The sequence below is a fragment of the Drosophila suzukii genome, chromosome 2R, assembly GCF_043229965.1.
Source record: "Drosophila suzukii chromosome 2R, CBGP_Dsuzu_IsoJpt1.0, whole genome shotgun sequence".
Lineage (NCBI taxonomy): Eukaryota > Metazoa > Arthropoda > Insecta > Diptera > Drosophilidae > Drosophila > Drosophila suzukii.
The window spans coordinates 4,797,253-4,822,898 of NC_092081.1; the positions used below are offsets into that span (position 1 = coordinate 4,797,253).

General features: G+C 45.2%; 2 protein-coding genes across 4 annotated transcripts in view; both read left to right on the plus strand.

Annotated features, from left to right (window-relative positions):
- The first annotated feature begins 16,961 nt into the window (after window positions 1-16,961).
- LOC108019673 (uncharacterized) lies at window positions 16,962-18,179 on the plus strand. Its single transcript, XM_017087564.4, has one exon. The coding sequence runs from the start codon at window positions 17,076-17,078 to the stop codon at window positions 18,141-18,143; it is 1,068 nt and encodes a 355-aa protein (XP_016943053.3). The 5' UTR covers window positions 16,962-17,075; the 3' UTR covers window positions 18,144-18,179.
- Window positions 18,180-24,600: 6,421 nt separating this feature from the next.
- sns (sticks and stones) overlaps window positions 24,601-25,646 on the plus strand; it is a 62,596-nt gene continuing 61,550 nt past the window's right edge. For all 3 annotated transcript variants that reach the window (XM_036813914.3, XM_036813912.3, XM_036813913.3), the window contains exon 1: window positions 24,601-25,279. In XM_036813914.3, coding sequence (XP_036669809.2) covers window positions 25,135-25,279 — 145 coding nt within the window. In that variant the 5' untranslated portion in view covers window positions 24,601-25,134. The remainder of the gene's footprint in view (window positions 25,280-25,646) is intronic.

Below are 25,646 nucleotides of genomic sequence, written 5' to 3' on the forward strand. Positions count from 1 at the left end.
GAGGTCGGACTTAAGGGATTTGGTCTTAAAAAGGGGTTTTTCCGCTTATAAATTGATATGGAAGCGAAAAGATGCCACTGCTTTCGCAGCTATCTTGTTTTTGCGCCCGTGCATTTCCTAAGCAGCTTACTGTTTATGAGCCGATTTGCCAACACCACCGACATCCAGGGCCAGGAGCACTCCATGGTCATGTCGAATGGGGCGCTGCTCTCGAAAACAAAGGCGATGGCAGGTGAAACTGGGAATGGGAATGGGAATGGGGCGCTGGTAAATGCCTGAAATGTGTCGTCACTTGTTGTTGGCCCAAACAACTTGCGCCATGTGCAACCTGCAGCGCAAGAGCATAGAAAAGTTTCCCTCACAATGTGTGGCAGGCGGCACCTAGGAAATAGGAGCCTGGCCACCCGAAAGCCCACCCACAATTGCAGATACAAAATGCTCTTTTGTGGCAACTCCAGCAACAGCAAAATGGAAAAGTAAGCAAGTTAGCAACGAAAGTAAGTTGGAGCAAGAAACAAACTCCTCGGCGCACGTTTCATGCATTTTCACTTTGTAAAACATTTTTGATGCGTACGTGCTGCACCCGAAATTCTATTTAAAGTTTGATTAGCCGCACAAACACTACACCGCCCACATGTATACACAAATAATTAAGCAGACACACAAGTTTGTGCTGCTCATGTCGGAAGATAATTTTCCCAAGCGGCACACCTGGCGTATGAGCAATGGGGCGGTGGCAGGGGGAGTGGCAGGTGCCCGGGGCGGAGCAGGTGTAATTAATTTTAGGTTGTTTGCAATTAATTGCCACAATGCAATTATGAGCAATGCTTTCAGCCACAAACGCTTGGCTCCGTTGACCTTGTTAGCCAAATTATTCTCAGTGCACTTTCATTCACCCGAAAGTTCGGCAGACCAATTTTCCAGCACACACAAAAAAAGGATACGTTCCTTTTGAAATGTATCCAAACGAAGGAAAGTTAACTATTTTGATTTTAAAACTTTTTAATAAAACGAAATCAAAGATTACCTGAATAATATAAAATAAAAATAATATAAAATAAAGAAAACCCTTACAATGCAAATAAAAAGGAGGTTGTTAGTCCGATGATACAAATAAATCGTAGTTTAATAATGCTATTAGGTTCGAATGGGATTTTGTCGTTCTCTATCAGGAGTTAAATTTTTGCCAATATATATCACAATCAATGTTTTTAATTTTGTAAATAAGTCACGACTCTCAAATTATTGTTATTTTATAGAGTCTTGTGTAAGTTTTCCGATAAAAAAGGGCATTATAACAAACGATACTGGGACTTTAGAAAAATTTGATCTAATTTTGTTCATTTTTATAATCAAACGAATTTTAAATGAAATAGGTGCATTTTGGTTCATTCTTTTTGAAGAATCGATTATTTAATTTGGGTGAACCAACACTGCAATTAAAGTTGTTTAATATTTCGAAACACAAATCCCTATATGGGATTTTAATTAAAAGGGCGAACACCCGCAAATCGACACATTAACCATTGACCTCTGTAATATCCCCTCGAAAGGACCTCAATTTCTTTTACTGCACTGTTTACATCTCCATAGCCAAACATGTGTGTCAGTGCCCAACTGTGCCAAGAAATGTCGGCAAAATGTCAGGCTGCCCGCCCGTGGCGAGGCGACATGGAGCAAACCGAAGATGTAAGCCACAAAAATACTTGACAATTTGTTTGCAATACATTTTCCGCTTCAAACCTCTCTCAAGGCCCCGTCCTGCGCCCCCCGCCCTCTGCCCTTCGTCCTGCAGCATCAGCATTTTCTCAGCTCGATAATTTTTTATTCTGTCGAGTGAAACTATTATGGCTGCAAGACCCCATCGACAATCTGGCCAAGATAAAAGCGAGAGCGGCGAAGAGAGCAATAAGTTCATAAAACAATTGGCTCCATTGGCTCCGATTTTCATTGCCTGCCATTTTGTGTGACCTGCGATGACCGGCCAGAGGTCGAGGATGAGGTCGGGCGAGGTTGAGGTCCCCGAGTGACACATGGGGATCCGGCTGGCAGTGCCGTTGCCGGTCTGTGATTGAAACTCGCCTGCTGGTCGGCACTTGAGCCCTAATTGGTTTGTTTATATTGGCGCCCCCGGATAGATGCAATCAATTGCACACAATGACGCCAATTACACCCACTGCCTGTGGAAACCAGCCACGCCCATCGCCCATCGCCCTCCGCCCGCCGGCCCTTGTCCGTGCCCCTTTCACCCCCCAAAACACTCACATATAATTAATAATTTTTGCCTTTTATGCTGGGTAATTGCTTTGGCATTCGTAGGCAATTTACTATTTACCAAATGATAACGAGACACAGCAACAACATCAAGAACTACACTCTGGAGTGCACTCAAACAATCACCACACCACTCCGCTCCACCCACAGCCCACCGCCCACCGCCCAGCAGGACCCACAACCACCCACCTCGCATCCACACCGCATCAGAATGTACCAACATTTTCTGGCTTCAGCCTCATTGCATATTCAGTTGCCTGTGTATGTGCACTGGAAAATCTGAATACCCATTTCAAAAGTCAAGGGAAACCTGTATTTTAGAAAATAGTTATGGGGTACATTCTAGTAGACAATATTAACTTGGGTTGTGTTTTAATCTTTCATAACATATAAGAAAGTTAGGATATGAAATATTACATATTAGAGATGTTGTTTTAACTTACATACGTTTTCTAAACGACAATTATACACAACCCCTACTTTGTACGTTTACTACATAATATAGGGGTTCCGAAAATCGTTTTTATCCTATGTAGGAGGTCTATTAGATAACAAGTTGAACTTAAAGAACGGAATGTAGCTCTCATTTTTTGAATTACGTCTAAAATTTCAAAAATTCAAAAATTGTTTAATTTATGGAAGGGGCTTATAGAATTTAAGCTTTGTATCTATGCCACTTTAGGGATTAACCTTAAGGATTATTATAACACTTTAAGGAATTTCGCTACCAAGATCTTAATAAATTCTTCAATAATAATACATAATAATCTGCCAATATATTTACAATTGTGTAGTGTAAAAAGGGGTGAAAACACAGATCACTATAGATATTTTCTCGCAGTGTGCACTGAAGCTAAGCGAGATGCTGCAGCTACTTGATTTCTCAATACCTTCGTGTGTGCGAATGTGTCTGGCTGAGCGAGTGTGTGGATGTGCCGATTGCAATCCGGCATTACAACTGCAGATGCGGCAGAGACAGGTGGTAATGACTGCAGGCGGGGAAGGGGCTGATCGCGGGGGAGACGGCTTAGATGCTCGCCGTAATTAGCAGGGAATTCTGCTGGCAAAGCCAAGCTCCAATCCGGGCTGAAAGCGATGCATTAGCTCAAGTGGCGAGGCAATCACGGCAATGGGGCAGAAAGCGAGAGCACTAAATGCGAGTAATTAATAATTGCCAGCTGAACGGTGGCGAAAGCTTGATGTTTGAGCGCTCCCCAAGACGATTGCCGGCGGAGATTTGTCCACGCGCTTAAATCGGCCAAATGAGCTGTTTATGCAAATGTGTATATCAAATTAAAAGCCATAAAGCCGGGGACAGGACACCGCAGACCATTCGCTTTTTATGGCATGACTTCATTGCCCCCAAACCGACTGGCGACATAAAAAAGTACGGAACTGAATTTGATGGTCCTGCATAAATCTCTTCTAATTGGGAGGACACGGAGCTCCTCGGCCAGCCACTTCATATTTCGAGAGTTTCCCGAAGCCACTAATTGAGCCAGAGACTGAGTTTGATGAGCGCTTGGATGAATCAATGCCGAATGAATCACTGATTCCCCAGATTTCCCGGCTATACGTGGACTGGACTTCGATTGAACATGGACATGGACTGCCGCGGGCGGTGGCTGAAACGTAACAGGTTTTTATGCACTACGTGACCATACAAAGTTTTCGAAACTGTTTCTGGGTCGGGGAGTCGCATATAAAATAACAACCCACCCCGTCCAGCGATCCTGGCTGTCGGCCTATATCAAATAATTACCGGAACTTGAACGTATAACCAACAGTTTCCGTCGCCGAGGGAGGCAGGTTGGGAGGAGGTGCAGGTGAGCCTGGCCTGAAATGTCGACCGACCCACATTCGCGGAAAAGCCTGGACATGCACATGTCCGCTTATAATAATTCACATGCAATGAAAATGTCAATAATTGTTGCTCCGGCCGCCCCGCGATGAAATTTATTGAATTACATTTAAAGCCCCGTTTCCGAACCATTGCGAAAGTTTCGGTTTTTTGCCACATATGAAATATACATGTGTGGGAATACTCGGGGCGAATTATGCAAATGTCTTGGCCATTAGCATAAAGTGATTTTGATGAGGCACCAAAAGTGGACTTTATGCTTGGCTAGCTCTGGACACTGATTAGGGTTATGGTCTGCGATGGATTCGCATTCCCCCGCCCCCGGCAGCCAGTTTGTTTTCCACTTTTGGCCAAACAATTTTCACGGTCAGCCAGCTTTCCTCTTTGTCCTCGGCTCTTTCCTGGCCAACAAGCATGGTATTCAGCAACTGGCGTATAAGAGAGTGCCTCTGCAGGACAGCCGCCTCTCTTTGGGGACTCAGTTTTTCAGTTTTTCAGCGGTGTTGTGGTCTGGTCGGGCCACTGTCAACCGGGTAATCCTTCTGGAGTCCTCCTGACGTCACTGTTCCTTGGTCGAAAGGGGCTAACATGACAAACTAGTTACGTGCATAAATTATTTGCGGGTTCTCCACCTGCCCCGTAGCCGGGCTACGTGTGTGCGTGACCCACTCCCTGTGATGGATGAATATTTTCTGTTGGAAGTGGCAGTCATCGGATGATGATGATGTTATGCATAAATATTACCAGGGGGTTGGGCGGTGTACTAAAAATGCAATAAGTTAATGATATCAACACGGACCAGGACCAGGACCAGGACCAGGACCAGGACCCCCTCTTCACCACCATCACCCCGGAAAACCTAATCCCGGCTAAGTGTTCGAGGGCGGGGACGCAGACTAATGAACGTTGCTGAAGAAATTATGCAGCACTAAGAGCTCGCAGGACACGATGGCTACACACAAGGACCCCAACTCGACACGAGTGTCCTGCACATCCTTGTAACAACTCGGTCTGTTTTTGACAATAATTGTTTGCACTTGTTCAATGCTTTTTTATATACCACACACATTTCTCCGGACATTTTTTGCGTTTGCCGCTCTGGCCAAACAAGATTTATATGCATCACAGGCAGCCGGACAAAAACAATTTCAATTTTCAATATGCGGCAAAAAATAGCCTCGGTTTTGTTGAAATTAAATGAGATGACCTCACAGCTGGGCGATAAAAAAGGGAATCGATCATTTCCCCCCTGTACAATTAGGCCCTGACTAATTTGCGCTTTGCTGATGTTGTGCAAATTGTACTATTGCCGCCGAATGCAGCACGTGACATCCATACATCACGGCTGACATGCAAGTCCGTGGCAATAGGCGGACGACACACGCTAATTGCATTTCGATGGACTCCGCCGTCTGCCGGCGGTTCGATCCGAAGTCCAGATAATGGACTAAAATGGGCGAATAATTAACTACGGCGAATGCGGAAACGACCCCGGCAGAGGGAATGCGAATGGATCTGGGACAGGAACAGGGACAGGGTCTGCGACACGGCAAATGGCAAATGTCACATCTGTTTTCGGAACTGGGACGGGACACAGGTGGAACCTGTCAAGGCCGCACGCAAAATTCTATTCCACTACACTACGCACAAATGAATGGGCCTCTGATACTTATATCTGCTTAAACGATTTACTGACAGAAAAAATATAATAAAATGTGTTAGAGCTAGCATTTTAGCCATTGTAAGTGCTGTAGAGTATACTCTTTGCCATTACACTTGTGGCATTTACATAAAAAATCATGTAGATTACACTTCTAAGCGTAAAACCATTATAATAAAATATTTTTAATTAAATACCAAACATCTAAATGCCTATAGATGGCTGTTTTAGCTCTTCTAAATTAATTTTATTGATTTGGTTTCTATTAGATGTATATATTATAATTCCAATTTGGTTTTTTTATCTCCCCTACTGTATTCAAGTTTTCGTACTCCTATATCTCTGTGTACGCGTCGTGTACGAGTTAGGAAAACGCAACTTGACAGGTGACATATGACGCAGATAGGAAGTGCGGCACGCCACCCAATCACCCATCCAGCCGCAAGGTGAGACAGGATCCAGGATCCAGGACACGGGACCCAAGACCCAGTTCCCAGGAGCCCCGGAGGAAGGCGCGTTCGGGGACATCAATTTGTATGCATCCCAACTCCGTCAATACGGCGAAAGCAACAAAGAAAGGCTAAGACAAGCCGAAGGGGAACGATAAATGTGCAAGACACGCTGAAAAAATAAAGAAAGGGCCCAGAACTTGAATGCAAATTGCCGGCAGTTTCGCCTGCAATTTGTAGCACTCTAGCCGAACGCCAAACTGGAGACTTTTTGGGCCACTTTGGGCCATGTAGACACAGACTACGAGAGTTGGGCTGAAAGCAACATAGCTTCTAAGCCAAACTGCAAAAGGCAAGCCATGATATGAACAAAAACGTATTTAATCATCGCCAGTACTTCTCTGTGCGGGTGCGACAAGGCTTTGAGCAGGACCCCAGAATAATCCAGGGGCAGAAGCAGAAAGCCCGGACAATGCGGCGTATGTGCAATATTTATGGCTGAACAATGCCGGGCCAAGTGGCAGGTGGCAACGAGCTACCTGTGTGGGTTCTTCTAATTACCACACTGAATTCAAGCGAGCGAGCTGGTGAGCTGCAGAAAATAAATTACAGTTTATGGCAGCTGGGAGACCACAAAGAAAAAGCAGCAAGAGTCAACAAATTAAGTCCGCAGAACGGAATCGGAATCGGAATAGGAATCGGAATTGTCTGGGATACGCTCTGCCATATAGGATAGAAATAAATTTCACCGCAGAATAAACAAATAAATATTTACAGGATTGGCAGGGCGAGCAAATAAGCTGGAAAATCCCTGCAGAAACTTGAATTTAATAATAAACCGACTGATTGGCTTTCCCTCACTATCGCATTGAATGTCCTTCACTGAAAATAGTGTGTGGCGTGTGCGTGTGAGTGTTCTGGAAAATGCTCGCAAATTATTCGTGTAGAAAAGTGGCAACATATTTGGAAAGTTTTCCAATCAATGCCAGGGCTATTAATAATTTATTGGCTTCTTTAAACTCTCGCACATTTGCTTGGTGAGGTGTGGGGTGTGCCTGTTTTAGTGTTTGGCCATAACGTCGATCAGAACTTTGGTAATTTCAATATAAATTAGGTTTATGTATTTGGCTAAAGTGCGGGGAGCGGAGAGAGGTACGAATAAAAAGTGAATGAGTAAAATCAATGAATTTTAGATACTCCCCAGGATGCAGAGGCAGGGAGATAAATGGTTGTCTTGATAATGTATATTCTCAAGCGAAGTAAGCTGAGCAGATACATGTTTATAAAGCTTCGCGAATCTCATTATATTCGTAGCTTTCAATTGATGTGCCTGAAATAATCTAAATAAAAACTAAACAATTGTTAGGCTGAGCAATTGAATGATTTTTAAAATTTGTTAAGTAAGGTTATTTGGTTCTGACGACGAATAACAAAAGCCAATAAATCTGCTGACGGATGAAACAGGACCGGGAATATTCGATATATTATGTATGCCTGCTATAGAGCTGAAAATATCAGCAAAGTCAGTGGGAGTGCCACAGGCAGCTGTATTGCAGTTATTCAATTAAAAAAACCCGCCAACAACTTCGACGGGAAAAAGAGACGTAAACAAAAAATGCAAATTCTATTAGGACACAAGCCCCCAAGGCCGAAAAGGGGGTTTTTGCTGGCCGGGCTTTACGTTGAGTGAAGCAGCCGGACGTTGTGTGTTTTAGATCAACGGACATGCCAGCATAGTTTGTACGCTTCCTCCCCGTTTTTTGTCAAATTTGTAGGCTTAACTTTGTTGGTAAATTAAAGTTTGGTTCATAAAAAACTAGTCCGATGGCAGGGTAGCAGTGAATTGTATAAAGCTGCCTTTCACAGCACATAGATTTACTACATACAGCACTTGGTATAATCTTGCGAAATATTGAAATCATCTTAAATTTAGTAATATTCGTATAGCACTAACATGACTTAACATAATTTCCAAATTAATGGCAATTTAATTCTCTGAGTTCTACACTGCAGTATAATTCATATCTTACCTGCGATTCGGTACTGGCTATATGATTAACCTCCTGTAATGTATTCAGTTTGCTAGGTGCAGTTTATTATTCTGCAATCTGTTCTGCAAATATGCTCGATCTTGCGTAATAACTCCAAATTATTGCACCCTGTGTTTCAGACTTTGCGTTCGCTCCAGTTCGTTTGGAGTGGAGAGTGTAACAAGCAGATATGTCTATGAGATTCTATATATATTTAGGAGACTGTCTTAAATTGGGAAAGGGAACGGAACTCGGTTGTCAACGTGGTGCGGCTCTATCTGCTGGACTCCCATCTTTGCTTGTTGCCGGTTCTAGTCCAGCGATTATGCTGCTTAAGATTTTAATGCAGCGTCTTTGCTGAGGAGGAAAAGAGGCGGGACCACGCCCCCGCCCTGCATATGTGCATCCACTTGGAGTCGGAGGATACTTCGCCCCGATATCATGGCTCCTGCCCCATCAGCCCTCTGCACTGTTGCCAATTGTTGCCATTTCCCGTATCCAATACATTGAAGCGTCCGTTTCCAACGTTTGCCGGAAGTTTGCTCCGCTTGGCTGGGATTACATTTTCCTGCTACTTGCGCCGTCTTCTGCCTTCTGTTTTGTCCAGATACTGTACACAGATATATACACAGAAACACAGAAAAAGGGGCTTCAGTCCTCCTCCGGCCAGTGTTATGTAAATGCATTTTCATGTTCTTGCCTTGGCTTATCCTTAAAGTCTATAAATACATCGTATTGGGCGGCAGAATGAGGAATATCTTTTATTTCGTTTTGTTGCGAGGAATCAATTCCGAAAATTTCTGTTCTAGCTGTGTGAGTTTGCATACTGAGCAAGTGCTAATAAAAATATACAAATTTGTACATAAAATTTGTTCAATTTTATGGCCCAAAAATAAGACGGGCAATTTCGCAGACAACATGGGGATGAATTGCCTTTCAATGCCTGCAAATCGGCCATTAAAGCCGGTTCATTAAAATGCTGCACCCCACCCCGCGGCGGCAGATGAAATTATTTTTAATGCGTTTGCAAATGCACTCAAACGCAGGCCAGCCAGCCAGCCAGCCATCCGCACACATCGCCCACCCACGGACACAATCATAAATTGTTAATTAATGCGTGAACAGTTTTCCCAGCTAAGCGGCCACGCCCCCGCCCCCTTCACCGGCATCCATATTCATGCCCGGCCGCCCCCGTTTCAGCCATAAGCTGCTGCAAAGTAAGCGTCAACTGCGGATTGAACCGCTCGTCGGGGGAGCGGGAAAGTGCCAGGAGTGGCAGGAGTGGAAATGGAAGTGGAAATGGACATGGACGTGGAAGGTCAAATTGACGTCATTCAGGACTCTGGGGGGGGGACCACCGTTTGCGGGCGGCATTAGGGGATTGAGCGCCTGAGACGCAAATGGAAGGCAAACACTTAAAGCCGCAAAAGGACAGGCGGGCTGGGTTCCGGACGGGTTGGGCGGGAAGGGGGTTCGGTTGGATGGGTGCTCGTGCTCTGATGTATGCCAAAGTTTTCCACGTTGAAAATCCTCATTTAGCAGTGCTGCAGGAAGGAAAGTGGAAAAAAGAACTCCGTTTTGCAAACACATTTTAACCTAATTTACAGTTAAACATTAAATATGTAAAGCACGTCAGTTTCTGTGTGAACGCGTTTTTCTCCCCCCCCCCCCCCCTGGTTTTCCTTTGCCCCCCTCCCAGGAAACCCAGTCCCTGTGTGTCTCTGTCGTTCTGGTAAAAGGGTTTGCCGCTGGCTCCTGGCCATTTCTCTCCTTTCTCCTTGCTGTGTGTGAAAAAGTTACCTTATTAAATTGCCAATCGAACCATGTAACTGTAAATTTGCATTGTGATGGTAACAGAGAGCACATATGAGCCTCATATGTAAAAGAGTGGGGCAAATGTTGCTTAGGCAGCACAGCCACATATTCCGAAACCCATTACCCATACGCACTGTTGCACACACAGGCAGGCGAAGGGGCGTGGCAGGCGGCAGGGAGTGGGTCGTAATCGAAATTACATATGCAAAAAGTTAACAATCACGTTCGAGCCTAATCAATTATTTCCCTCGCAACTCGGGCTGAAGTTTTCCACCCCACAGGCTGCTCAGCCACGCCCAGATGCATATGTGCGGGATACGTACGTACTATATACAATATTTATGATCTGTTTTGTCTCCCAGCTGGTCGTATGGGCCCACTTAGGCCCCACTCTGCCGGCAATTAGCAGGAATCATCTGCCAGGGCCCCGAAATCGTGCAGAATTGAATTAACCCAAAGTCCGGTCAAAGGAGCAGGCCTGGGTGGAGTGTAACTGAAGGTGCTTTCACTTTACTTCCCTCTTAAGTCCTAGCTGAACTTGAAGGAAACTGAGAACAGAACAGGAATAAAGTTCCTCAACATAACAACTTTTAAAGTAATATTATTAGTCTCTAGTTTAAGTCCACATAGTATTTTGAAATGTTTATTTTAGGATTTAGGGCAATGCTATTAGTTGTTATCCTCGTTATCCCAAATCCTCGTGTGAACTTTATTATAATATGAACATATTTTATAAATAAATACTTCCTGTTTCTTATCAGGGTTTAACAGAAACCGAGTTCTTCAACTTCCTTCAACATTTTTATTACTTCTAAGCATTTAAAAATAATAACACCTGAAAAACCTTTAATAAAGAAATATTTCCTAACACTAAGTTTTATTTTTTTGGCCCTTAGGCCCATTTATCCTGGTCAGCTTCCAGCCAGATGTGTAAGTGTGCCCGATATCGACCTTAAATAATAAAAGTGCCAATGTGGAAGGCCAATGATGTGAAGTAAGTGAGGCAGCTTTATTGAATTTCATGGTTTTGCTTGCCTCGCTTGCCTGCCCCAAAGATGCACATAAATATGAAACACGACCGAGGTGGGGGCTTCGAGGTGGTCACCTCTGCGTCCTGAACAAGATTTACGCGTATTTGCGTAGTGGGAGTTCGATTTACGCCCGAATGATGAAGTGGTGCCCCATCCACCTGGCCGAGAACCACCCAGTGCCTACGGAGAAACCACCACCCACATCCCCACCTGCCAACTGTCGTAAGTACCCCTAACTTGCAGACGACTTACCCCCTTCCGCCGTCAACTTAGCCACTCAAGTGCAACTTTAAAAGTTTCCAAAAAATAACACAAAGGAAATGTATCGCTTCTGAGTTTGGCATGCCATCTAACCACCCCAGCCCATTCCAAAACCCCCCCTCCCACCTGGTGGGCGGGGTGGGCGTGTTCAAGGCTGAGGCGTCACCGTCGTGCGTAGCACATTTTCCGCATCAATGCGCGTTTATTTTACTGCTAAAGCCTTTACGAATGAATGAATGAGTGCTTCGAAAAAAGGCAGTAACTGCCGGCTCCTCGCCCGCCTTTCCCCGAACACTCTAAACTTTCAAGTAGCTTACGCCTCCGGCTGCCTTTTTCCTTTTTTCGTTATTTTGAGATGTTTTTGTTTTAGTTGAAAAGGAAATGGGGGACAGAGGAATAAAAAGGCAAGATGCACATTTCCTCGATGGGAAAATCCCTTTCGGAAAAAAGGACGGGGAAGCGAAGATAATATTGAGAAGCAAATGTTTTCTGCCGAGTCTGGCCTGAACATATTTATTGATTTCCGGTTCCAGTTCCCGCTTTTGTCATTTTTCATCCATCGGTTTGAACGGGTAATTAAAAATAGGGCTCAAGGCTGGAGTCATTTACTTTGCAAAGTTAAAGTGCGAAACTGTCAGTCTGCATTGTTACAATTAAATTATTTAGGCGGCACTTAAGCCGTTTTCCAAGAAGCAACTTGACTCAGAAGTACCAGGGAAGAAAAAGTTGGGAATTAAGCAAAGGATTATGGTGCTATAGAGCTGGTTCCGGCTGATATCCAATAGCCTTTAAGTAATCTTAGATGATTTGAAAGACTCTTATATGGCTAATCAGAGCCCTTTATATTGAGCTTTACACGTGCTGTCTTATATTACAGAGTAACAAAGGAAAGCTTTGGTCTCTGAAATAATGGTGTTTCAGCTTTATTTATGATTTCATTATCGAAAACATTTATGTTTGGCTTCTGAAATTTAAGGACCTTAAACCAGTCATTGAATCCGGATGCTTCGCTCACTCATTACAAAATCTTGGGAATTAAACAAAGGATTATGGTCCTATAGAGCTGGTTCCGGCTGATATCCAATAGTCTTTAAGTAATCTTAGATGATTTCAAAGAGGTTTATATGGTTAATCGGAGCCCATTAAATTTAGCTCAACACGTGCTGTCTTATATTACAGAGTAACAAAGAAAAGCTGAAGTCTCTAAAATAATGGTGTTTCAGCTGTATTTATGATTTCATTATCGAACACATTTATGTTTGGCTTCTGAAATTTAAGGACCTTAAACCAGGCATTGAATCCGGATGCTTCGCTCACTCATTACAAAATCTTGGCTACATCTTGAACATTTCCAGATAATATTTCAGGAATTAGCTTACAAATCGAATTAAATAAGCGACTGAGCAGCGGCAAAAACACAAGCAACCAACAACACGACCTACTTGTGCGTTTTTCAACTTGACTGCACTGCAGCAACAAAAACACGAACAACATTCACAGCAGCAGCAACAACAACAACAACAGCAACAACAACAACAACAACACCAACAAGAGCACTTGCAAGAACAATAAATTTATGGCTTTTAAAAATGTTTAACTCAAACTTCCCACCCCGACGACCGAAATGTTAGCCATGTTTGCGGTGGTTGCTTTTGCTTCTGTGTCACAGATTTATGGCCGCCAAAAGCGGGGGAAATGGCCAGGGAAAACTTCACAGTGGCAGCGGCAAATAAACTTTACGATTTCTAGGTAGTCAAATTGAATAAATGTTAAGACAATTGCCGACTGTACCTGCGTGCCCGCGGCAAGAGTTGACTGCGGTCCATTCCGCAGATCCGTATCCAAAGGATTGCCTTCTCACCTGACGCCTGGCCACGCCCACGCCCTTCGCCTCCGGTTTGCGGCACCAACAATCAAACATGAGACCCAACTCCAAACTTCCGGCTGAAACAATCCCCCCCCCCCCCTTCCTTGGCTTTTGTGCGCCATCAAATGTCGGTGCGAATTTCATTAAAATAAACTTTTTCTACAAAACTCTCGCGCACTCAGCGAGTACATTTTCATTTTATTTGCCAGGGCAAACGACACCGAGAAAAAAATCGAAATCACGGCCCGCCACTTTTGGCCCTACCCAAACCCTGAAACCCTGAACCCCAACCCCAACCCCTACCCAAACCCCATCTCCAAAACCCCTCCTCCATCCAATTGGCTTGGTTTTTATGGTCGTCGGCGCTTTTTACGGCTACCAGGACCAGTGGCATTTGGCTCATTTCACTCCTGAGCGAGATCTCTCTAATTTGAATACCTGGCTGAGGAGCAGAATCTGTTCGGTAATTTCTGGCGGAGCTACGCCGCCAGTTTGGCCGATAACATTTGCATCGCTCTTTATTGCTTTTAAATGTCTGCCGGCCGCCCCGCGAAGCCTTTCGCCATAAAAACTAGACACGGGGCAGCAGGGGCATTGAAATTTTGATATACGAATTGTTTTTACTGCCGCAGGCATCGGCAAACTTTTGGCCCAGATTCCGCCCACTCAAGGCCCGCGGCAAAAACCCCCCAATTACTTATCAGCGAGTGTAGTTATCCTCTGGAGGGTCGGGGAGGGGAGGGGAGGGGAGTGGAGTGCACCTGACCCGCCGGCGGATGATGAACTGGCGGCGGACAGGAGGTCGGGCGGGAACGGGTGCTGAGTGCGAGTGCCAAGAGCTAAGTGCCGCTTCCGGTGGTCGCTGGTCCACAAAAAAGCTGCAGGTCCGAGCCATAAATTTGCAGGCAAAAAGCTGAAAGACTTACGGTGCAGCCCCCATTACCGAACCTCCGGCTGAAAGTTACTCCGAGTGCAGTGAGAGAAAAGCAGTGTTTTGGGATTAGGAGTTCCCGAAAATAAATCTGTATATCGACAAATATAAATAAATAAATGCTATTGATCTGTATTTGCTTTGTTTCCATTTCGAAACATACGTAAAACCTAGAGAATTCCTCCAAAATGTGTAATGAAAGTAATTATTATTTTTTTTCCTTTTGATTATATTCACTTCTTTGGATTATGGCATTAATTCAAGTTTTCTGAATTTCAAATGTTATTATATTAATCATATAGTTATCCTAGGAACTATCGGTTTCTTAAATAAACCTATTAGCTGTCTTTCTGCTTCTGATTTTATTTTCAATTTATTTGCCTTTAATCCTGATGACTCTTTAAGGCCATGATTTTTCTCCGAGTGCAGCCTAGTCCCCGCCTCCTACAAAGCGCCACACCATCGTCGCCTGGGCCCAGTTATTGTTGCAATTAATAAGGACGTCGCCAGCAGCAAAAAGCGACCGGCGTCTGCCGTGCGTTGCCACTTGGATGGCGAATGGCGGGGTGGAATGGTGGATGGGTGGTGGCCACTCATCAGCGGATGCAGGAGGCTGACCCCTGGACACCCAGAGCACCCAAAGCCCCTTCCTCCATGCCAGCGCAGAGGAATATTTACTGCCGAAGGAGAGGCGCGTGGAGCAGGATGAGCAACTGCAGCAGCCGAGTAAAATGTCCTTTGCACATTACATTTGCATTGCAGTTACAAGCATTTCGCATTTATCGCAGCAGCGGCGGCAGCAACAACCAGCCGGAGATGTGGAGACGGAGACGAAGATGCAGGATCCCCGGATCCGGGGAGATGGAGGCGGAGTCTAACAATGGACGGGCAGAAATCTCGTCGCCAGCGTCGCTAACAACTCGTAGCATTGCAGCTGCCAGATGTGGTAAGAATAGAGATGTGACGTGGAGTGGGTGGTTGCAGGTTGGGTGGTTGCTGGCTGGGTGGTTCTTGGCTGGGTGGTGCTGAGGCAGGGGCAGGTCGAGAGCAACATTTATTGTTTGCAAAGCTTTGTTTATTATTTTACGTGCATTTCTCTTGCCAGCTTCAGATCCAGCTTCAGCCCCGGCAAGGACTCTTTATGATTCACTCGGTCGCTCCTTTTGGTCGAGGACATTTTGTAAATAGCAATGCAGTGGCCTGGCCGCCTGACTTGGCCCGGCCCAGGATTCGCCCCCCTCCATGCTCCGTTCATCCTCCTCCTCCTCGAGTCGCGGCAGCGATTTTATTCACTCGCCGCTGTTTATGTGACCCGGATCATCCAGGCTCCCGGGCTGGTGCACCTCGTCTTGGTCTTGGTCGTGGTCTTGGTCTTGGTTTCGGTCCTGCTCCTCGATGCGGTTGCTTTATGTTTTTAATGCCGTGCGCCAAAAGTCCTTTTGTTTGTACACTTGTACTTTATGTACCGAGCGAAATTTATGCGCCGCTAAGTGGATTCGTGGATTCTTGGATCCGCGGATCCGTGTACCACTTCATCCCGCTCCCTGGCATCTTGGCTCTCCCGTTTCCGGTTCCTGCATTGTTGCCTGCCAAACAGGAAATGCAATCCGCGCCGTCCATAAAACTTGTCCAAAATCTGGCGAGCTCGCCCCACTGCCCCCCAAACCCTCGGCCCCAGTAAGAGAGGGCATTACAATTATCCTGCGCGTGGCCGAGTCCTTGACTGCCTCCTTATCCGTCCATTTATTGCGCCATCGAAGTAGAAAAGAAATTTGCGTTTGCACGAAATGAAAGTTGGCCCTCGCCAATGAACATAAAGTCGCGGCAAGTGCAAATCCTCAATTAACACAGGAACAAGTCGAAACAACACGAGTCCCGGCCAAAGGACGAAAAGGTGATTTCTGCTGCTAATTGGAAATTGAGGGGAGCGGCCGACCGGATGAGACAGACACTGACCCGCCCGAGAAGACCCAAGAAACGTCACAAATGTTTGTTCTTTTGCAGGAAATTAAGGCGAAATGTAACAATCGAATTAGGCCGGGTTGGGGGCAAAAGGATAGGCCGGGACCACGACCCGATACAAACCGATTCGCCACGTTTCGTTGGCTCTGGCATGTTGGCATTTTGGCATTTAAAGGCCCGAAACAAGCGTTTGACCTTCAGTGTCGGGGCCCGAGCTTCAAATTGATTTTTCATATTCATTGGCATCGGCTCAGGACGACGGGGAGATGGGGATGTGGAGATTGGGCCCAGGAAGAGGACCAGCAATTCTCATAAATTAAACATGCTCCACATAAACTAAAGTGAAAAATGCGAGGGTAGCGCAAAAAAAGGAGGGGAAACCGAGCATTTAACTGTATATTTGAAATATTTTAAATATAAATTTCAATATTTAACTGCGCCCGCCGACAGGAAACGGTTGCCGGACAGCACGGCAGCGAGTGCGGATACGGAATATGGGAGCGGAAAAGGGACCCGGACTCCGGGCAGGGACGCGAGCCAGGAGAGCGGAAATGATCCATCGACCCTCGTGCTGTCGTCCCAAAACGGCTCTGGCCCAAAAAAAAGGTTTCCTCTGCCGCAGTTCGGTCCAGACCACAAAAACGTTGAAAATATTTGTGTTTCCACTTATTTGCATTAATGCCACGAACCGATTTACTGTCTGTCCATCTGTGGGAGGCCGGTTTGTGGGCTCGACCCCCCGTCCCCCAAAAAAACACACAGAATACAACCACCGCATGCCGAACATGGGGTCGGGCCAATAAATAAGTGTGACTTTCGTTGGCATCCCGTCTCCTTTCATCTAAACTTCTATCTACCATTTGGATCGTGTTTTTAGATTTTATAAAAAAAAGTGGAGCCACACCCTTTTCGAAAATCAAAACGTTGGCTATGCATGTGGCCCCCTCAAACTGAACCAAAATTAAGTGTGAACAAACGCAGAATGGCGAATTCGAGACCGTTGAAGACCAGTAATTGGCCCGGCATCCTGGACTCCAAGCACGCGCTGAGAAAGTACTTAGCTCCGCCGCCCAAAATGGCACCTTTGAAGGCCGAGATGCAGGACAGACATCCCACCTTGGCGCCTCCAAGCTTCCTGGGAGCCGAGGCCCTGCAGCGACCCTGGATGAACGCAGCCTGGCAGCTGGCCAGTGATCCCTCCGATCTCTCGGACGTCCACTTCCCCAAGAAGATTAAAGGGTTGAAGGAAAGGGAACGGAAGAGGTTGGAGCGCAAGGTGTGGGCCAGGCCGGCGAGGATTGATGTCGCTCAGCGGGCTGAGAGATTGGGCGCGAGAAACCTGGAGAGGCCTGAACGACAGGAGAAGATTGAGCTTCCCCCGAAGTCCGTCAACCGGGCTAAAACCAAGCGGATGAAGGTGAAGGCGCCGACTCAGCCCCTCCGGAAGCGACCAACCAAAAGGATCACCCACCTTCACTCCCCGCGACTCAAGGACATCCTGATCGTGGACGCCAAGAGGTCGCCTGGAATGGAGCGTCCTGCCCACCTGTCCGGCGGAGCGGAGCAGCCCCACATAAGCTCCGCACCTGGCAGGGAAAGAGATGGACAGCGTCCGCGGCTCAGGATGAGCGGTAGGTCGAAGAAGACCTACCACGTGCCCTTGTGCAGTCGCCCCACCGAGATCATGGGCGTGGGCCTTCCCTACTCCCGCCAGGTGCGGATGCGGCAGCAGAAGCTCTGCCAGCAGCCGGAGTACCACGACCAGTACATGCGGATGCTGTGCCAGCAGCAGCGCCACCAGCAGATGTGCCAGCAGGAGCAGCTGCAGCAGGACTACGCCCGGCAGCAGTCCGACATGGCCCAGCACCCCTACTCCTCCATCCTTCAGGAGGCCTTGTCCGAGGAGCAGCGACAGGCTCACGTATACTCCGTGCCCTCCAAGTCGCCTTTGAGGCGTCTGAGGGACGGGAAGCGGCTGTGCGGCAACTTTTACTACGATTAGAACAGTCTGACCAATAAACAAGTTCCAGAAGCCCAACTACAATGGGACATTTTAGGGGGCTTTAAATTAATTAAATTCAGACTACCTTGGGGCATCGATTTCCATGAAATATTTGTATGCTAATTACAATTTGACACCATACTACTGTCGTCGAATCCAAACCCACTTATCAATTCCCCGTCACATCTATGTCTTCATTTAAGACCCCAGCCTGAGGCAATGCCATCTATTTACAACATCTCGACACATTCTATTAGAACTATATTTTATTAATAATGATTACAGTTTAGGCAGCAGAATACTTAAAATTCTCCCAAACTAGTTTAGTGATTCCCAAATTTTCTTGTAATTAAAGCTTGAATATCGAATGCGTTGGTTAGTTTTGCTGGCTCATAACTTGCCTGAGTTAAGAAAGACCTCATAAGTTTAGTTTTAGTATTCTTGCAAGCATTGAAATCGTTGGTATAGAAGGGCAGTAGTTTGTTTCAATTTAAAACATCCCAATTAAATTTGCCGAACAGTATTAAATAACTCATTGCTTGCAGTAAAAGTTAAAATTCTGGAACTCTTACTTATTGATTTTAACAAATCACTTTTAGGTTTATATTTCCATCTCATAACTCTATATCAAGTTCAAGTTGCATATCTCAAGGCGAAATACTTGATTTTGTATCCTGCACGCACTTCCAAACTCACCTGTTTAGTTATCACCCCCTGCCGCTTTCCATGACCGCTTGCCCTTCATTGACCCGAGAACTTTCCGGTATTTAATATACTCGCAAGTACTTGGGATGGGGTGATGGAGGCTGATGGGTGGGGGGATGGTTGGGTGGATGGAGGTGGTGGCCTCTGCACGCAGATACAATTAAAATCGAAACGAGGCAACAATGCAAACTGGCGAACAAACAGGCAAACACAAGCCAAACAGCGAAACACAGCAATGGAAACGAGCAAATAATGAAGTGGATAAAGTTTGCTGAAACACTGAGTTTTCGAACCGAGTCCCAAATACGAAATTGAACCAGACCGAACGGGAGCAGTGTGAACAGGGGAGGATGTGGACGTGGATGTGGACGTGGATGTGGATGTGGATGCGGATGCGGAGGGAACCTATTTTGTGTATAATTCAAGGTATCAGGGCATCGAAAGAGGGTCGCAGAGGGGTGAAGGCGTGGCAAAACAACATGGGAAAACTTTTGTAATTACAATAAAATTTTCACAAATAACTTGCAATTGTTTGCGTTGGCCCAAGTCGGGAGGAGTTAGGTGAAGTTGGGGAGTGGGTCCTTGAGTCGCAGCGAATGTGTTAATTTTGTTGTGTATACCAGTTAGAAGCCCGCCCACAATCTACGATATGCAAAAGTGCCAAAAGAAAATGAAAAGAAAACACCGCAAAAATGTCTCCTTCTCAAGGATGTTTTTTCCCCGCCCGCCTCGAAATAAATTAAAATATAATTAAAAAGAGAGCAAACAAAAAGTGAACTGTGAAACGTGGACCGGAATCGAAATCCATCCGCCTGAGAGCTCCTCAGAACCGGAGATTGCGTGCCCGGCCAATCCAGAATTGTATATGAACATTGTTTGCAAATTAATCTTCGAAAATGTCTGAGCTATGCGGACGGGAATGGGACTCCGGAGTTGGCTAAGTATTTGGCTCGGCTCTTCCTTGTTCTATCTTATTTATGGCCAACGAGTGGATAGCTCATTTTTCAAACAAATATTTATGCTTCACTTGTACGGTATGCGTGCGAAAATATTTGCTTTTCATTTTTATAAAAGTGCCCAGTGAGAGGGCGAGTGCGTTTAGTCGGTATGTGTAGGGCATTAAATTAAAGAATAAATACGGAATGCATTCTGCAGTTAATCCAGTTACTGACAGGGAAATTGAGTTGTGGAAATGCAAAGCTTACGAGCCGGCAGACAGGTACGGCAAAGAGAATCCACAGCAGTGGGCAAATATTGGCAGCAACAATGAGGAAAATCTAGTTAAACCAACCGGTCTCACAAGGAATCCCCCGCCCCAAACCGATGGCAAACAACGTAGGCTGAGGGCTCTCAAAGAAAATGGAGGGGCCCATCGAGGCGGGGGAGGCAAATGAAACTGAAGATTACGAATGTCTGTGTTCGGGGCCCCATCTCCGAAAATAAGAATAACGCAATACACAAGCAGGAAAAACAACTGAAGTGCGGTGGGTAGGGGCACACACAGAGAAAATCCCATAAAAATCTGTTTATCATTTCCTAGTTCATTAAAATGTCATGCTATTAATGGAATTTTTATTATTCCTTAACACATTAAAATACCTCGTTTTCAGCTGAAAACTAAATATGAAACTGCCTAAGAGATTTAAGAATCAATCGAACGCTCAATTTGGTTTGTGTGGTTCTTAAACGGGTCTCTGATAATACCAAAACTAATACTGGTATTTATGTTTAGTATTTAGTATCTTTGCCCAAGTAAAGCCAGCTTTTCTCAGTGTGGAAAAGGGAAATGCTTCCGGAACAGGGGAAAGTGAGGTGTACATGCAGACCTCGATTCACGATTGATGTGGCGGATCCTGCCAGCAAACGGGAAAGCGAGGAGCCGAGGGTATTCGAGCCTTGATGGATGGATGGAGGCTTAGCTTAGAAGCGATGTAGCTTAAGCCCGACGCTCCCAATTGAGGCTTTCGAGGGAGGGGGCGGGGCAGGACAGGGCGGGAGCTGGGGCATATTCAATGCCTTGGGTACATAACTCTCGTTGTCGTTTATTGATTTGTTTTGCCCCCAGCCAGCAGCCCCAAGCGGGTGATACATAGCCCAAAAGGAGAACCGCCGAAGGTGCCGACTAGCTGGGACTCCCCCCCCCCCCCCCCCCATCCGTTGCATCTGGCGAATGCGGAAGAACAAGAAGATTCGAGGACACAGAATGACGTGCGGAAAGATGAGGCGAACGAATTCATCGACGTTTTGCTTGGGTCATTCCTTTTCCTCTGTCTCTACTCTCTTTTTCCTTGTTTCAAGGACATCTACTAAACACTTTCTTTGCTTTCGGTTTTGCTTCAGTAAAGCTGAGTAAAGTCCAATGATGGAACTATCAGACCAGTTTTCAGAAAAATTTAACAAAACTTCTTCGGTACTCGAATTTTATTAACTTTATTAAATTAAATATACTTTTTTCTTTATAATCATAATTTAAAGGGGAGAGGTTTTACAAACATGGTTTTGCCCAGTGGCGTATCCAGGATTTGCATGACAAGCGGTTTTCCAAACAAAATTCTTGAATCATATACATAGGGGGTGAGGAATTGTCATTGGGGGTCAGAGCTGGCCGGGGTAACCCCAAAACCCCCATGAAGAGCATTGAAATTTTTCGTACTTCCTAACGGTTTATTCGCCTCTTTTGCTTCAAATCTGCTCTGTGTGAACACACTGCACCACTTACTTCAAAATCACTATTTTAGGATGTTCAAACTCTGCACTGGGCACACTACTGAAATAGCATAGAAACACCAGAAAACCACTTTGTGAATGTATTGTATGGTTTTTTTTGTCTTGAGAATTTTGGTTCTTTTTTCTGAAAGCTTCTCCTGCGGTTCTTTTGATAATAAAGACTGGTACTTAGATGGAAAAACATGTTCGAAAGGAAATGCAAGTACCACGGTCTTATTGATAAGAATCAAGAAGTAAGCAAAGCAATTGAGGTGCATTTCGAGTCGTGCTGGAGCATATCGGAGATCCTTTCTAGGTAAGGATTTCCTAGAAGCATATTGATTATAAATATTTCTTTCTCTGGAATTGGCCTCCGGTTTCTGAATAATTTTTGCATACGAACAGTAAAGTTAATATTAATTGCATGTGTTTTGTACTATTAGTTGAAATGACATCGCTACCATTTATCAGAACATTTTCAATTTCATTTTTGTTGTCTTTTTTTATTCTTTGCGCGATGTCTTGACAAACCTTCAGTACAGGAGGTTGGCAGGGAGATTTAATTTTCTGGTATGAGATCTCGGAAACTATAAAAGCTAGAAAGTTGCGATTTGGCATGTAGATTCTTGAACTAACTGACTAACGCCCATACGCCCACGCTAAAAGCTGAATAGCGCCCACAGATTTTGTAAAAGTGTAAATGCAATTTTGTTTTGATTATCAAACTTATTTTATCTTCATGCCAAAAATTGTCCAAATCGAACCACCCATTAAAAAGTTATAAGCTCATAAAGAAATCGTTTCTAGGTGGCGCTGTTGCTGAGTGTGTAATATTTTAAACAGTCACTTTGCTGCTTGCATATCTCCACTTATTTCACACTCCCCGTAGCTGAGTAACGAGTATCTGATAGTTAAGGCCGACGACTATACCGAGTTCTCTTGTTTTTTATTTTTAATTATATGATGTTTAAAAGGACTTAAGTCGTCACAATTTGAGGCCACCTTCAGGAGCAGCGATTCTTAAAGCTGGAGTCTGATTGGAATCAAAAGGTAGAGTAAGTATTGAGGAAGGCAATTACCATCTGGGCTTTTCATGTTCAATTGACAGAGTTTCTCCTCCGAATCCTGGATGTTGTTTCCTCTTATAACAAGCAAACACCCATCTCCCTTACTTGTTTTGACCAGAAATCCCCCTTCAATTTTATTTCTGGGATGTTTTTAACACGTTTATGCTTTTTAGATTGCCCTGCTGTGATTTAAGAAACTCCATTGCGTTTCCTTAACAGTAAAAATATTGTTATCAAGATTGTTTCCCTTAAGACATCTATCTCGACTGCTTAAGGGATTAGCGCGCACTTTGGGAATTAAAGAGGCAGGGAAAGTGGGCAGGATTATTGAATTGCTCAATGGGACTCCGCGAATTCTCACAAATATTTCGCCGGAATAGATTTAATTTGGGTTTTATTGTGGGCCCCTATTCGTGCATAATGAGCTGTTACCCCACTTTTCAGACCTAGACCCGTCATACATATAATTCTGCAATTTTGAACAAGAAATTCCTTGAAATTCGCATCTTATGTCTTGCCAAATAGCATTAACCGGGAAAATTGCAAGGGAAGCGATCCCAGGGGACTTTCAGCATTGCGTGTAACAAGTGTTTGGAGGCTCGCATTCCACTCATATGGGTAACTGCGGGTATATAAGGTGATTCCCGTGCAAATGATATGAAAATTGCTGTCGTAAAGGGCAGGGGCGTGGCAGGGGCGTGTGCACGCGAAGGAAACGCAGATTAAAACTGCGAGTGGGTATGACGAAACACATTTGCCCAGACATATTTCGCAATTAAGGAATAACCCCCGAAGACCAAACTCAGAAACCACTCAAATGGCAAACAAAACAAAACAAACAGCCGTGAAAACACTCGAACTTCGAACATTTTTAGAGGAGTGCATCGAACTTCTACGGAAAACCAGCTTATACGCTCTGTGTATAACAGTTTCGCTGTCATCTTATAACGAAGCCTGGTTCTTTGACTTATACAAATTGGCGTTGTGCCAGCCCTTTACCATTTCAGCTGAAAGCATACATTAACTTATACTTATACAAGAACTGATAGCTACTGTAGAGAAACGACTTATATTCTATGGAATTTGGTCTTAACTTATATTTGTACCAAAAACATCATTGAAGTGAAGCCCGCTCGATGACTTATACAGCTGGCTTATAAACTGTCGCATACGGTCTATGGAATTAACCAATATTTAGTTACTTAAATAAGACTTAAGTTATTAAGTTCGAAAAGTAATGAGGTTTTCAAATTATATTTTGTTAAAAAGATATATTTTTGCTTTATTATTTTGGTGCTAATATAAGTTCACACTTATACTATCTTTTCATAGTCATATACAAAATACAATATAAAACCTTTATCGTCTCCCTTAAAAATACTTTGTATCAATAGTTAAATTTAAAAAACCAACTAAACATTATTAGCTTTATTGTTATCTATGATACCCTCATCAAAATAAAATTGCTTTGAGCTTGTTAGAACTTATATTATATTTGCTTATACGAATACGCATACGCATACTTCTACTCTTTGGTGGTGTTAGAAGAGGTCTCGCAGCGCACTGAAAACGCGATTAGAAGACCGAATGTATCTCGTGGGCACACGAACCAGTTGAATGGTAACCCTCCTCGACTTCTACGTTGTAAATCCGTCTTCTGCGCTCTTCGGATACTGGTGCTTATACATCCACCCCCGGAACAGATGGAGTGCCCCAGTATAAGCGAATGGGCATAACCGGCTTGGATTCGCACGGCAGCAACAACACCACGCACCGTTCGGAGGCAGCAACAAACAACGTGCTCGAGCGGAGTGTTTACAGACCGCTCTGGCGGATGCTCTCTTATATGAGCACCTATATCTGGACATGTGTATCTCTCTCTCTGCACGACGCTCGCTCGCCTCCTGCTGCACGCTGCCGATGTGGATGAGATGTACTTCACAGATACTCGTTCTGTGGCGCTCGGCGCGAAGCGAGCTTCGAGGTTTTAGTTCGGTTTTAGCTCTGATTCCGTGAGGACGCTCGCCAGGCGCACCGCTCCGCGTTCCGTTCCGTTATTCGACCGCCTCGCACGGAGCCTACCGCTCACCCACACCCCTGCACAGGCAAGGGAAACACTCACACACACACAGCACTCCTCGTGGCGCGATAACAACGCCAAATTATCGAGTCTGCGCCAACATCCAGCGGATGGCAAGTGCGAATCTTAAAGTGGCCAAGCGGCAGTCCTAGAAGTAGAACCCCCGCCCCCGCCCTCGGTTTATTTGCCCCCTGCTCCGGCGGTCATGTGAACAGCCGCCACAATGCGGCGCTAACCCAATCCCGTTTCCGATTTCGATCCCGGTTCAAAAACAAAAAGTGCTCCGAGTGGTGACCCCAAGCAAATGTGTCGCAGTGACAGCTGGTGTGGCAGCAACGGCAACTGCTGCACTTCATAGTGCAACATCGGGTTTTTCCCCAGCTCCCAGAACAGTCCGCTAATAGCCAACAAAGCGAGCATAACGGCCAGAAAGATGGCTTTGCAGCAGAATCATCACACTCATCAGAGGCATCAGAATCATCAGCAGCACCAACAACACATCAAGTGGCAGCAACATGCAACAAAGCGACGACGCTGCCGTCAACTGTGGATTAAACATCTTCAGCTCCTGGGCCTGGGTGAGTTGACAACTTGACCGGGACCGAGGATAATGGACAATGGACAATGGCTATTGGCAGTGCAACAGCTGTGGTTCATTAGCAGGCTTTGCATGTTGCAGGCCGTATTTGTATCCTTTTAATGGATCTTGCGGTCTGGTCGAGGGGGAAACCGGGGCGATGCCATCTTGGGGCGTGGCAGAGCTCCTGTGGCTGGCTGATGGCTTGGGTGGGGGGGGTCCAGAATAGTAAACTAATTAATAATTACACATTATGCAAGCCAAGAAGCACCGGACACACGTACCACAACAGCGCTCCACTTCCGCTGCAATCAGACGCATTATCGACGAACAGGTTGAGGAGCTGGGAATAAATGGGTGTGGAGTTG